Source organism: Cyclopterus lumpus, chromosome 17, assembly GCF_009769545.1.
Source record: "Cyclopterus lumpus isolate fCycLum1 chromosome 17, fCycLum1.pri, whole genome shotgun sequence".
Taxonomy (NCBI): Eukaryota; Metazoa; Chordata; class Actinopteri; order Perciformes; family Cyclopteridae; genus Cyclopterus; species Cyclopterus lumpus.
Genome location: NC_046982.1, coordinates 4,668,158 through 4,681,928, shown reverse-complemented (window position 1 = coordinate 4,681,928; position 13,771 = coordinate 4,668,158). Strand labels below are relative to the sequence as shown.

The 13,771-nt window shown below is 48.7% G+C and overlaps 2 protein-coding genes across 5 annotated transcripts in view; one reads left to right on the top strand and one right to left on the bottom strand.

The window, feature by feature from the left end:
- Positions 1-524: 524 nt before the first annotated feature.
- On the bottom strand, positions 525-4,663 carry pkia (cAMP-dependent protein kinase inhibitor alpha). 4 transcript variants are annotated; one of them, XM_034555364.1, is made up of 3 exons: positions 4,547-4,663; positions 3,672-3,890; positions 525-2,734 (listed from the first exon to the last, which is right to left on the bottom strand). In XM_034555364.1, the coding sequence occupies exons 2-3, from the start codon at positions 3,826-3,828 to the stop codon at positions 2,661-2,663; spliced, it is 231 nt and encodes a 76-aa protein (XP_034411255.1). In that variant the 5' UTR covers positions 3,829-3,890; positions 4,547-4,663; the 3' UTR covers positions 525-2,660. The 4 variants fall into 4 exon arrangements, with proteins under 4 accessions (XP_034411255.1, XP_034411257.1, XP_034411256.1 ...); XM_034555366.1 differs by having other exon boundaries at positions 3,672-3,856; positions 4,547-4,655; XM_034555365.1 differs by having other exon boundaries at positions 564-2,734; positions 4,329-4,630.
- ctnnd2b (catenin (cadherin-associated protein), delta 2b) overlaps positions 4,168-13,771 on the top strand; it is a 155,296-nt gene continuing 145,692 nt past the window's right edge. Inside the window, exon 1 of the mRNA XM_034555363.1 lies at positions 4,168-4,231. The gene's annotated coding sequence lies outside the window, so the exon portion shown is untranslated. The remainder of the gene's footprint in view (positions 4,232-13,771) is intronic.

Genomic DNA, 13,771 nt, shown 5'->3' with positions numbered 1-13,771 from the left:
GTTATAAAAGACATGAACAAACAGAATCCCTTTTGAGGAAATGTATGATTTTATGTGTTAATAGCTCATCACATTATAAATCTGTTATTAAAGGCCATGCAAACATAATATATATATATATATATATATATATATATATATATATATATATATATATATATATATATATATATATATATATATATATATAATAAAAAAAAAAATCCATTTAATTTATATAGTGCTTTTCAAGATACTCAAAGACACTTTACATTATACACCGTAGACACAGCTACGGGGAGCAATGCAGGGTTAAGTGTCTTGCTCAAGGACACATCGACTAGGGCGGGGATTGAACTGCCAACCTCTTGATTGAAAGACGGGCATGCTAACCACTGACCCATAGTCGCCCCACAAACATATAACATACAACACAATTAACACAATTAAGTGATGCATAATTGCTCAAGTTTGATCAATTCCCCCACAGTGCCACCTGCTGGCCAGATTGCAGAAGTACAACATGACAAGCAACTTTGTTTTTTACTGTCTCATCAGGTTTTTATTTTGTTTTGACACAGAGTAGAAAACATGGTAATAGACGGAGAAACACCTACACATTTAGCAGAATCATGCACCTGCTATATTTTTGCATGCTGAATCATGAACGGCGGCGTGCACGCGGTGCCGCTGAAGCGGGCGGGAGCCCCTCTACGATTACGTGGCAGTTCACAACTGGAAAAACCTGATTGAATGAGCAATGTTTAAAAAGAAAAACAGTTACATTTCCCCTATTATCACCAGCATCGAGCTGCGGTAATACAGGATGATTATACTCAACAAAACTGGGCAGAAAGTAACAAAATACAGGGCATGCGTGACATTTCTTTACAGATGGTGATTATAGGATGGATCCATTATTACACGAAAGGAGCAGGATAATAGCCGAGGCTCGATGTCGGAGATAGAAACCTTCACACAAACATGTTACGCTTCACCGGAAGCTCTACTGAGTATTGCATATCAACATAGAGGGACAAGTTTGACATCTTGGGAAACGCACTCACTCGCCTTACTGCCGGGAGGGAGAGGAGAAGAACGGTGCCACTCTCGCGTCCGTGCGAGCCAGCAGCTGTTTTACCTCAGCTTAGCGGACTAGCTTAAAACCTATGACTAAGTTACATGTAGTTGGTCGCAGGTCAAAGGTCAGGAGGAATAAAATGCAACACTTTTATCCGACACCTCTTTACAGTTTTTAGCTTAGCATGAAGAAGTGGGCCATCTTGGCACTGAGGACACAGCCTAACTCAACAAAAATATGGGGGTAAGGAGGTGGAACATCGGCGGAGCTGAACAGCTAGCGACCTGGTGCCACGCCCTCAATTATGGCTAAACTTAAAGTTTTAGTTACATAATAATTCACCTCACAATGGGGATTTTAGCTTTAGAGACCAAAACCTCTTTCCAGACTATAAACATGATTATTTCTACTGTAGAGTTGAACATTTTTACTTGCAGGTCTCGCTTATTCAGTTCCCTGAAAAACCTCAGTTCCCCAAATGGCCACAAGTGGCCATTTGGGGAACTGAGGTTTTCTCAGCTTAATAGAATCGACCCGGCCTTCCGGGTGTTGCAGATGTCGAGTGCTTTTCGAGGGGCCGTGGGGGTATCGGCCAGAGCCTTTTCCTCCCAAGCTAAGCTATCCATGCTGCTGTCTCACATTATTGAGCGTGCGAACGTGAGATCGGCATTGATCGTCTCCTCTAGCTCTCAGGCACAAAAAGCCCGCTTACCAAAATATATCAAAATACTCCTTTAAGGTTGTGATTATGATGGCATCATTAGAAAAGTTTCTTAAAAATAAGTATCAGCTTTTTAAAAGATAGCGGACCATATCATCATTTCTTATTCTAACCACTGAGCTATTGAACAGACGCTATCCATAATGTACACACCGTAAATGTATTGTTAGGTATTGTTGGTCAACAGAAGTCTGTCAAACCAAAAAAACAAGTCTGCTGCTCCACAACAGCACAGGATGTATTTTTACGCATCACTCACGACAGAAACAGCGGAAAAAAAACCTGTTAGCAGACAAAGTAACCCCAGCGGTTTCTGTTCAGTGTTGTCCAGCTTCACGAGCAGCCGAGCGGTCCGACTCTCTCTACAGTGTTGTCAATTGAAAGGAAGCACAAGCCATTAACCGGCAATGTAATCTCTACCAGCACCACTACAAAACATGCTACTCCCACTGTGACCCGCTACATCGGCGCGTTTCAGCTGTCCCACAAAATTGCCCTCACGACTACAAAACACACACAGGGCGTCTGCTTATGTCCTCTTTGCGTTCCCACCCTTTGGCCTGTGTGTGTTTGGGGGAACTAAGACTGAAAGTAAAATCAGCTGTACATGAGCGACGTGTTTGTCTTTCTCTGAAATACACCCCCTGCCAACAGTCTTGGTTATTCTAGCGCACAGCAGAGCCACAGGGGGTCCTGAGAGCACTGAGCGATCACATCCGCAGCAGAGCGCCTCAACAGTGGATTTAGGGGGGAGGTCAGCGCCCCTGCCTGTGGGCGACATCGGCAAGCGGGTGGTGCTACCCTCCGGCGACCAGCCCACTTTGGACTACCATCACAGCGGCGGTCGGGATCCGTCCGCTGCCAGGAGCGCGCGGCTGGTTAGCTGTTCCTCTGCCCCATCTCCCTGTGGGCGGATGAGGAGGAGCTCTGGCCGTCCTCGGCGTCGTCTCCATCTGACGAGGACAGGAAGGACAGTTTACAGGGCGTAAATATTAATAGGTTTATGTCAGGTTTTTGTTTTTGTTATGTCACTGGGCCCCAATCATCCTCAACTTTAGCAATGTCTGTTTATTGATTGGTCCAGATTCTTTGGTCCGGAATGGAATATGTCAAGAAATATCTGATGTTCAAGGTCCCCAGAGGATAAATTCTCATACCTTTGGTGATCCACTGATCCACTTTTTATCTGGCGACATTAGTTTACAAGTTACCAGGCACACTTTAAAACTAAGGATATTCCCACCAGCATCAGTCGTACTTTGTCTTTAGCAAATGTTAGTTGTTTACCAAACATGTTTTGCAGATGTTAAGGGTCAGTGGTGTGCAGCCAAATAAAAGATTCTGTTTTCAAAAGCAACTTAATTAACCCCGTTTTTGTCTTGAATGCCATTACTGGATTTTGTCTGGAACAAATAAAAAAACCCTGCCTGTTGCAGTCAACACTATGAAATGGAACCATATTCAACGTGTAATAAAATGACTGCACATATAAGTGACTTCACATTGGAGCATACACTGCGTAGCATTTGTTAACATACTTACTAAGAAAGGAAAAGAAAAAGATTTTATTGATGCAGATTCAAAAAACTGATTCTCATATTTTTAAATAGCTACATCATAGCTGATGCCAACATTTTAACTGTAAGCATGTCTTCTTCTTCGGGAGTGTTTCTTATTTCCTTAAAACACGCCAACCTTAAACTGCAGAGCAACTTCCTCGATGGTCTCTACACCTGATCCCGCAGAGACCCAGTAGTATCTAAAACCACCCGGTCTGTATACCAGGTTTCATCAGTGGCCAGTGACATCACATGCAGTTACTCAAGCTTTTTAAAACATGCCTCAAAACATAAACTAGGTTCCAAGATGATCAGCTCCCGGCAGGCTTACCTCCTCCTCCCGCGTTGATGTGCAGCTGGGACAGCGACAGGGTGAGCCCCCGTCCCTCGGGGTCGGTGGGGCTCTGCAGGATGTCGTGCATGGCGTTCCTGCGTCCCGTCCTGCCAGAGGCGATGAAGTCTGCGTACGTGGCCTCAACATCAGACATCGCTCGTGCATCGTTCACACAGCAGCACCTACAAGAAGAAGCAGCCGGGGGATCAGCTCCATCTGTCGGAGTCGGTGCGGGAAAAAAAAGATAAATGTGGCATTTTTAAATTTTCCAAATTGTGTGTATAACTATAGGGCTTGAAAGACACTATGTCACACGTCACATGCAGCTACTCATTAGGATACATGTTAGTAGTACTGACCCTGATTAAAACAACAAAGAAGGCAGTTATAGCATCACACCATTTGTCTTTCATTTCACTAATTGTCTAACTCGCCATTAGGCTTCACTGAATTACTCCCACGTCTCAAACCGGAACAGCCTCCTGGCAGTAGGCCAACCCGGCCCCTGCTAACCAGGCACACCGTCCCCGGAGCGAGGCCCACACATCAAGAACCAGGTGTGTAAGTGAACCGCAAGTCGATTTACAATCCCATGATACCTCGTGGCGTAACTAATTGTGTGGCGTCAGAGTCCCGTTTGAGCACCTGTCTTACCTTCACTTGGCAGCTCGACCGGTGTTGTAAACACGAGCTACGTTTAGAGAGTGACTTGACGTTCAGGGCCCGACGTCACATCAAAGCGAGGCCAACAAAACAAGCTAAGCTAAGCTAATAAATAAATATATATATATGTATATATATATAATAAAAATAAATAAATACAGAAGCAGGCCCGCTGTAGGTTATGGATCCACGGCCTCGCTACTACGTACCGAGACGAGTCAATGCGTGGAAATCATTTCACCATATCCATCACATCAGTAGGACGCTTTGAAAAGTCCCCAGTCCGTTCTCCATTGCCGTGGCATCTTCCTCCTTCGCGGCCAATCAGCAGCCGCGGAACCGCATCTGAGCGCCGATTGGTCCGGGGACACAAAAGGATGAGAGGAGAGCGCTCGCGCTGAGCAGCGCCAGCATCAGAGGCGCATGCTGCATTCGAGGTCACCTCGTAAATCCTACATACATGACTATCTAGTTATCTGTCTATCTAAGAATGAAATCAAGTAATAATCAAGCCCGACACGGAGGAATACACAACTTTGACTAAGGTGAACCCAATAAAGGTATAATCAGTGCATCCTGAAAGGCGTCACTCAATGTATAGGCCTAGCACATTTCAGAACATGTACCATAATGTGCTTTACAGGAGAAACTAAAACTAAAAAACAAGTAATATCACAGATGGAGTTCAGTACTCCACTTTGTAGGTGTTCTGAACTCGTAGGAACTATATTCCCTACAACAATTGAAGGCGTCAAAAAAAAGCTAAAAGTAACAATTTTAGTTAGTGTTTACAGTTTAATTACCTTCGATGTGCATGCGTATTCTTATCACAGCTACTGAACTTACAACATACAGCATCTTGTGCTGCAGCGGATGGTAAACAATTTAAAATACACCTCACATCTGAGAATAGAGTTATAGAAATTATACACACTCGATCTTGAGTAAATTCATCACCCAGGGTTTGAAACTAAGTGTAAGAAGACTGGATCTATAATAAGCAGAGGAAGGGGGCTCATGAACACATTATGTTGTCTTCATGATTACCTTCACATGAGGTTGTAGGTCACAGTTTTGATTCAGTATCGAGCCTGTCTCTCTCTTAAATACCCGTTCTAAATTGAATTAGACGCCGTGCATTGGCTTGGAGGGTATTTGCTCTTCTATGTTGATGTGAAATGGTGATTGGAAACCAAATAATGCCAGGGGAAATTTTCGTGTACAATGCTTTTTTTTATTTATTCCACAGGGTGGCGCCGCTGTCCACTTGAATAAACACAGATACCTGAAATGATCACCGTCCACAAAAGTGGAAAAAAAACAGCTCTGATAAGATGAATTACATTTTTATTGCAGTCAATAAACATCCTGAGGCTATATAATTATGAAACTATACTTCATAAAATACATCAATGTGACAGTGGACGCCATTGTAAAGACAAAATATGGGATGATTCCAGTTTCTTCCTGATGAATTAAAGATAACCAAACACACACAAACACAAACAAATATAAACGTGTTGACCTTTACTTGACTCCAGCTGAAGCTGTTCACCACGATGAGCTTCTCAGACCGTGCGCATGGGAGGACAGGTGGGAACACAATTGGGAAGTTGGATTGTGGCAAAGAGTTTGAGGTCAGCTCATCTCCACCAGACAGGACCCAGAAGCTTCATCTCGCCATCATCTCCCCTCTTTTTCTCCAGTTTCCAGCTCGTCTCTCCGTGGGTGACGTCTTCCTAAAAGGCCGTTCAAACTCAGCAGACAGGCCACAGTTAATGTATCATGTCATGATTATAATATACTGGGCCTACATTGTAGTTTGATAATACAAAAATCAAATAAAAATACATATATCATATCAGGTTGTCAAAGAGCAATTTTAAGTGTTTATTTCCCTTCTCCACTACATTTCAGAGATAAATATTGGACTTCTTATGTTTATTTGACTCGTATAAAACAAAACAAAATGTCAGACTAAACCGTTGTGTGGTGTTTATATTGTTGTTATTACGCCGGTCTTCGTGGGTCTGGAGGACCCGCTGCATTTTGGGTTTTTTAAGTCAACATAATTGGATGTTAAAATACTCAACAGATGTTTAAGCAGCATGTATGTGTAATATTTGCTTTTGTATTGAATTTAATTGAATCAGTGGCCCTGCTCAGAAATGCCTTGAAGGCACATTTCATCGAAGTGATGATGAGGCATATAGAGATGCGTGGAATAAGCTCAACCAACGCTACGGCTGGCCATTTGTCATCCAAAGAGCGTTCAGGCACACACTGTCAAAATGGTCAAATTGGGCTGAATTGGCAAAATTCAGCCCAATGGGATGATGAAGGATTAACAACATTCTCGGACCGCCTAAATGCCGGTCTGCAAGCCCTGCCCCATTTGAAGGGTCTGGAAATATTAAGTGACTGCGAAGCAAACCAAAAAGCTAATACAAATAGTTCCTGACTGGTTAGCATCATGTTGGAGTCGTCAGGTTACAATAGCACTCATGGAAGGAAGAGTGCTTATTGGATGAGGAACACGCTGCCCATTCTGAACTCTTAAGTGAGACAGAGCCTCGGGTGGATTCAGGTAAAATGGACTACTCTGTTAAGAAGCGGACTGTTAAATTGACAGAAAAAGCACTTTATGGAAAAAACTATCAGCCAGGAAAAAGAAAGAAAGGCTGTAGTGACCTCGTTGACAATAAAAAAAAAAAGGCCACTGCATTTGCTGTTTGCGTTTAGACGCGTGCGATTAAACGATGCAATTTCCAACATAAAGGTAATTTATTCCTCACAATTGTACATGTTCCAACACAAACAGAAGATAGCCCCGTTCTCTGTCATAACCCATTTGTCTTCACCATAAACTAAAAGAAGTCAAAACATTCATTATCATAAGTTACCACACGTTCAAAAACTGTGTGCTCCTGCCAATCTAGCAACACCCGACCCGAGTGATCCTCCTGGTTATATTGACCTCTCTCTATGCCCCCCAAGTGGTGGGGGGGGTCCAAAAAAACTAAACAAACAAAATGTCTCTTACAAAAGGTGAAGTTTTAAAAGGCATCCTATCTCAATGCAGTGGGCCGTGCATTTTCTACGTGGGCCTTCTGTGACGTCTTACAACAACCTAATAACCTCATTATGACTCCACAGCTACAGGCTATTATTTGTGTTTTTGTAAACACCTCATATTCACGTAAAACTGCAACATTTGACAAGTGACATAAAATGTTACTTGAAGCGCAACACCTACAAATTTGACACCAACTGCCGAGTGCAGAGACATCAATACGTGCATGACGGGATGCTGCGTCATTAACGGACAATGCACGTAGTCCACATCAATGTAATTAACACAAGGACAAATTCACAAGAACCAGTCACATGTGTTAATAACAAAACACAACAACACAATCCAACAAAACTGCGGCACTAAAACACCGCACACCCAAGAGCACAAGCCATTCAAATAGTATTCACATCAGAAGGAACGATATTAACTGTACAATAAAAACGACACCATAGACAAATGAACACAACGCTACTGCAGATGTAAAAACACAAAGAGCAGTTCACTTCAAACCTAAAGTCCATCCTCCTCTCTTTGTTAACAAACAGTTCAATGACGCGGTTGTACAGTGTATCGGTGGCTTCAGTCCCAGTAACGGGTCCTTCTCGATGGCCGTGGACGCCAGTGATGACGCCAGCTGCGTTTCAGGACTGAAAGTGTCCGCTCGACAGTGGCAGTCCATATTGGGATCGTCACCTCCAAGATCGTTTCCGCTGAAGACTGTAGATCAGCAGGGCTTCTTCCTTCATGGCCAGCCATGGCGTCGTTAGACCGTCAAACAGAGGTCCGTGACTCTGCGTGAGGTTGGAGAAGGCCGGATCCGGGAATTTCTTCTTCGATATGCCGGAGAACTGCTGGGGGTCGAGGAGGGAGAGAAACGTTCCTTTTCTCGTGGTCTTTGAACCGTTTTCGTATATCTGGGCAAGAATGTTGTCCAAGACACGGCTGTTGGAGTTCCTGGTACCACGCACGAATGTTTCCCTCCGCTTGGCCTCTCCGGGCTCTTGGGGGAACCTGTTTCACGCACTGTGGACTCAAAAGATGTCAGCCAACCGTTTCCCTTTTCTCTCTCAATAGTGTCACAAAACTCATCCACTCTTTTCAGACAGAACGTCCAGCTGTTTGTTCTGTAGTGCTCCAAAAAGTAGGCGAGGCCGTTGAAATGTGGGAAAAATATTTGACATTCTCTCATCTTTGAGACCCCTTTTCTCTATTGTTCTTAACTTTTTTGTCGTGGAGCGCCGTTTCCCTGCGAACTTGTTTTTTTGTTGATCTGAAAGGTGTCCTGCAGTTCTTTGGCGTCGTGGTGCAAGGCAACCCAGGATAGCAAATCAACGCGCCTCCAAACAGCAACGCGCTCAGTCGCAAATAACAGGCATTTAATACAATTTGCAACTCTTCTCCGATGCTGTCAGCGAGGAATATGGTTCGTAGTCGGTGGACTGAAAGTGACGCACAAAGGCTTTTACTTGCTGGGTGAAGGCTGCTAGCTGTGGGGTTTGTTACGTCTTCCCACTTTTCCTGAAACGTCCTCCGTGAGAACGGCGTTGTCAGTAAATCCGCCATCAAGTCCGTTTCTCCGCCTCCTTCCGCCATTGAGTGTTAAACCCAGCTAGGTAAAAACTACACCGAGCAAAACACTAACAATGTCATAACTTCTCTTACATGTTTCAAGCTGAACTCGTCTTACTACGACTGAGTTCTGCTAGCTCGCTTTCTGTTGGACAAAAGTCACGCTGGCCCACTGACCATATCTGGAGGTGGTCTGGCTCCAGTTGTAACCAGATCTCCGTCCGGCCCTGCCTCCTCTGATCCCAATGTGATCAAAAATAAGATAACGAGCACATACTAATACCAGCGCCCATGATCACATGTACTAACCCAGGTAGCCTATCCAGATCCAATTTTACAGGGTCAAAAAACCCTGTTCTTTCATGTTTTTGTGTCTGAGCGACTAATGGCGACAACAATTCTTAAAGATTGATCCAGTGTTGAGGGAGAACACCGGAGAGCAGTTTGGGGGTTAAGTGTCTTGGCCCAAGCACACATCGACATGTACTATAGTGGAGACCGAACCCGCCGATCCCTCTGATTGAAGGGCGACCCTGAGCCACGATCGCCCGCTCTTCAATTTCCATGGAGCCTTTTTTTTTCATTGTGAACTCCGACTCCATTAAATCATTCGAATACCTCACCCGCACAATGTTGAATTCAAAAAGACATTCAGCCGTGACATTGAACGCCAACACGTCACCTCACCGGGCTGCACAACGACGCTTCTCCTCGAGCGAGACTCTTTCCATAATGTCAGACGCCATATGGTTACAGGCACAGCCCGTCAGAGACCGGCACTTTTAAGCGGACGTAAATGGCGTAAAATTGCTCCCAGGATGATTACATTGCAGACCCGTGAACCGCTGTCGTACCTCTCCGGCTCAACACGGTTACCAAGGTCAGAAAATGTCATCCCTATCAGTCAGTTAAGACACAAAAACATGGGAGTAACCCTTTTAATAGCCGGTTGGAATGGGGTCTTTAAACCAAAGTGTTAAAACTTTACAGATTGTGTCTTTAAAGAATAGGCGCACTGATCATATATATATATATATGTAGAGTATATATACACACATATACATATGTGTAAGTATTTATATACATATATACATATTCATATATATGATGGACAGACAAATGAAGAGCAAAGTTACTCATTCTCTCTGTCTGACTTCACAGCCTCGCTTTCGCTCTGTGTCTCTCTCTCTCTCTGTCTGTCTGCCTGTCTCTCTGTCTCTCTCTCACGCATGACATCACCGTGCACCAGTGTGGCAGGTGGGTGCTGTGTTCGTCCTCAGACACGCAGCAGCATATGACCCCGTGTTAACATAGGTTTGAATGAGCGTGTGTGTTATGTGCAGCTCGACAGGACAGGACCCAAACGCCGTCAACGATGGAAAAGCAACTTTTATTGCTAAACAGGATTCCAAAAAACCAGGATACAAAACATGCACACAAGATCTTCCACGATCTAGACAAGACGAACCGACCAAGGGGAATGACATGAACAGGACTTAAATACAGAGGGCTGGTGCAGGTGATTGGACACAGGAGGAAACAATCAGGAACAGGGCAGACAATCACAGGGACAGGAAGTGAAGAGAAACAGAGGACACGAGAGACAAGGACTTCAAAATAAGACAGGAAACACGAAACAACACTACAGATCCTGACATAACCCCCCCCTCAAGGGGCGGATTCCAGACGACCCAACACAGTCCCCCAGGGTGGGTGGAGGGGAGCCGGAGGCGGGACCAAAAGCCTGGCAGAAGAAGTCCGGGGGACGGGCCGGAGGACGACCACCAGGAGGACTGACCTGCTCCGGAGGACGGGCAGGAGGACGGCCACCAGGAGGACTGACCTGCTCCGGGGGATGGGCAGAAGGGCGACCACCAGGCGGACGGAAGGGCTCTGGGGGACGGGCTGAAGGACGGCCACCAGGCGGACGGAAGGGCTCCGGGGGACGGGCAGGAGGATGGCCACCAGGCACATAGACCTGCTCCGGGGAACGGGCAGAAGGGCGACCACCAGGCGGACGGGCTGAAGGACTGCCACCAGGCAGATAGACCTGCTCCGGGGGACGGGCAGAAGGGCGACCACCAGGTGAACAGACGGGCTCCGGGGGAACCCCAGGAACAGAAGCCGGAAGCGGCCATGGTGGCGACCGAACACAGGGAGCCTGAGTCGGCCGGGGCGGCGACGTGACCCGGGGAACCGGGGTCGGCCGGGGCACCGACGGGACACGGGGAGCTGGGATCGGCCGGGGCGCCGACGGGACACGGGGAGCTGGGATCGGCCGGGACGCCGACGGGACACGAGGAGCTGGGGTCGGCCGGGTCGCCGACGGGACAGGAGGAGCTGGGGTCGGCCGGGGCGCCGACGGGACACGAGGAGCTGGGATCGGCCGGGGCGCCGACGGGACACGAGGAGCTGGGATCGGCCGGGGCGCCGACGGGACACGAGGAGCGGGGGTCGGGTGGGGCGCCGACAGGACACGGGGAGCTGGAGTCGGCCGGGGCGCCGACGGGACACAGGGAGCTGGGGTCGGCCGGGGCGCCGACGGGACACGAGGAGCTGGGGTCGGCCGAGGCGCCGACGGGACACGAGGAGCTGGGGTCGGCCGGGGCGCCGACGGGACACGAGGAGCTGGGATCGGCCGGGGCGCCGACGGGACACGAGGAGCTGGGGTCGGCCGGGTCGCCGACGGGACAGGAGGAGCTGGGATCGGCCGGGGCGCCGACGGGACACGAGGAGCGGGGGTCAGCCGGGGCGCCGACAGGACACGGGGAGCTGGAGTCGGCCGGGGCGCCGACAGGACACGAGGAGCTGGGATCGGCCGAGGCGCCGACGGGACAGGAGGAGCTGGGGTCGGCCGGGGCGCCGACGGAACACGAGGAGCTGGGGTCGGCCGGGGCGCCGACGGGACACGAGGAGCTGGGATCGGCCGGGGTGCCGACAGGACACGAGGAGCGGGGGTCGGCCGGGGCGCCGACAGGACACGGGGAGCTGGAGTCGGCCGGGGCGACGACGGAACACAGGGAGCTGGGGTCGGCTGGGCCGCCGACGGGACACGAGGAGCGGGGGTCGGCCGGGGCGCCGACAGGACACGAGGAGCGGGGGTCGGCCGGGGCGCCGACAGGACACGGGGAGCTGGAGTCGGCCGGGGCGCCGACAGGACACGAGGAGCTGGGATCGGCCGAGGCGCCGACGGGACACGGGGAGCTGGAGTCGGGCGGGGCGACGACGGGACAGCATCGGCAGGAACCGGCGGGGACTGCGGCCGAAGCAGGACCCTGTCTAACGCCTGGAGGGACTCCATCATGTCCCGGAAAGCGTCCTGGGACAAGGCAAAGGAAGCAAGGGCCGGCCGGAAGTCCAATAGGTCCCAGGAAGTTGGGGTTGGCCGGAACACGGAGGCGGCAACAGGAACAGGCGAGGGCTGCAGCACGGAGGCGACTGCGGGAACCGGAGTAGTCTGCGGCACAGAGGCGGCAGCCGGAACCCTCCACCGACGCGGTCCGGAGGTTTGCACCCCCCACTCCGGGGCTGGGCCTGGGTGACCTCTGCCCCTGGGGCTACGAGGCCCCCCATAAGCCAAACGGGTCCCGTTGAAGGGGTCTGGTGCCGAGACCCTATGGGGGTTGTAGTTCCCCTTCTGGAGGCTACGAGGGCCCCCATAGGCCAAGCGGGTCCCTTCGAATGGGTTTGGTGCCGAGACCCTATGGGGGTTGTAGTTCCCCTTCTGGAGGCTACGAGGGCCCCCATAGGCCAAGCGGGTCCCTTCGAAGGGGTTGTAGGCTGGGTCCATTCTTGGTTCGGTTCGTTCTGTTATGTGCAGCTCGACAGGACAGGACCCAAACGCCGTCAACGATGGAAAAGCAACTTTTATTGCTAAACAGGATTCCAAAAAACCAGGATACAAAACATGCACACAAGATCTTCCACGATCTAGACAAGACGAACCGACCAAGGGGAATGACATGAACAGGACTTAAATACAGAGGGCTGGTGCAGGTGATTGGACACAGGAGGAAACAATCAGGAACAGGGCAGACAATCACAGGGACAGGAAGTGAAGAGAAACAGAGGACACGAGAGACAAGGACTTCAAAATAAGACAGGAAACACGAAACAACACTACAGATCCTGACAGTGTGTTCCTGTGCTTCGCGCACGCACGGTATACCTCCAGGTTCCCCTATGCTGATGGACACCGAGCAGCTCCACTGGGGAAGAGTGCCTTGCTTAAGGGAGACTTACATGTTTTTTAGGTCGGATGAAACTGGAAAGACCCCCGTGGAGATGTCAGGTCATTAGAGCAGCATCGAGGATAGGCTCCAGATATATAGGAATAGCTCAAAGGGAGTATATACTGAGTATAACAGTGTGAGGAGAGCAAACTGGGGATGAAATACATGAGCACTCCCACATTTACACAAATAAACACTGTGAACCGTTACACAAGCAGATGCTTTCCAAAGGTTTCGTCTCAACAAGATTCCTCCGCTGTTCAGACTGTGACATTTCGGCCGCAAATGTGCACAGATGCATCCGAGCAATGGAAAATGACTTAACAGCCGAATGAACGAAGACGTGTTCGACAAGTATAGATAAAGCCAGAGAAGGAAATGATTCAGAAGGAAACGAAGAGCTTATTTCAACTGGGTTACAAACTTCTTCTTTTTTTCCAGTCTCCATTTGTGCTCTAGCTGCCTCTCGTAAACACTTTGTCCTGATTTGGCATGTGTCTGTGCGTGCACATATAATATGTTCTATTCTCGCAGAGGAGGGGTTCATAGTTGATGGG

Bases quoted from the DNA above. Each gene is read 5' to 3' on its own strand.
- pkia (XM_034555364.1), bottom strand. From the start codon at position 3,828: ATGTCTGATGTTGAGGCCACGTACGCAGACTTCATCGCCTCTGGCAGG. The intron at 2,735-3,671 runs GTAAGCCTGCCG...TGTCCTCGTCAG, and splicing joins CATCAACGCGGGAGGAGGAG to ATGGAGACGACGCCGAGGAC.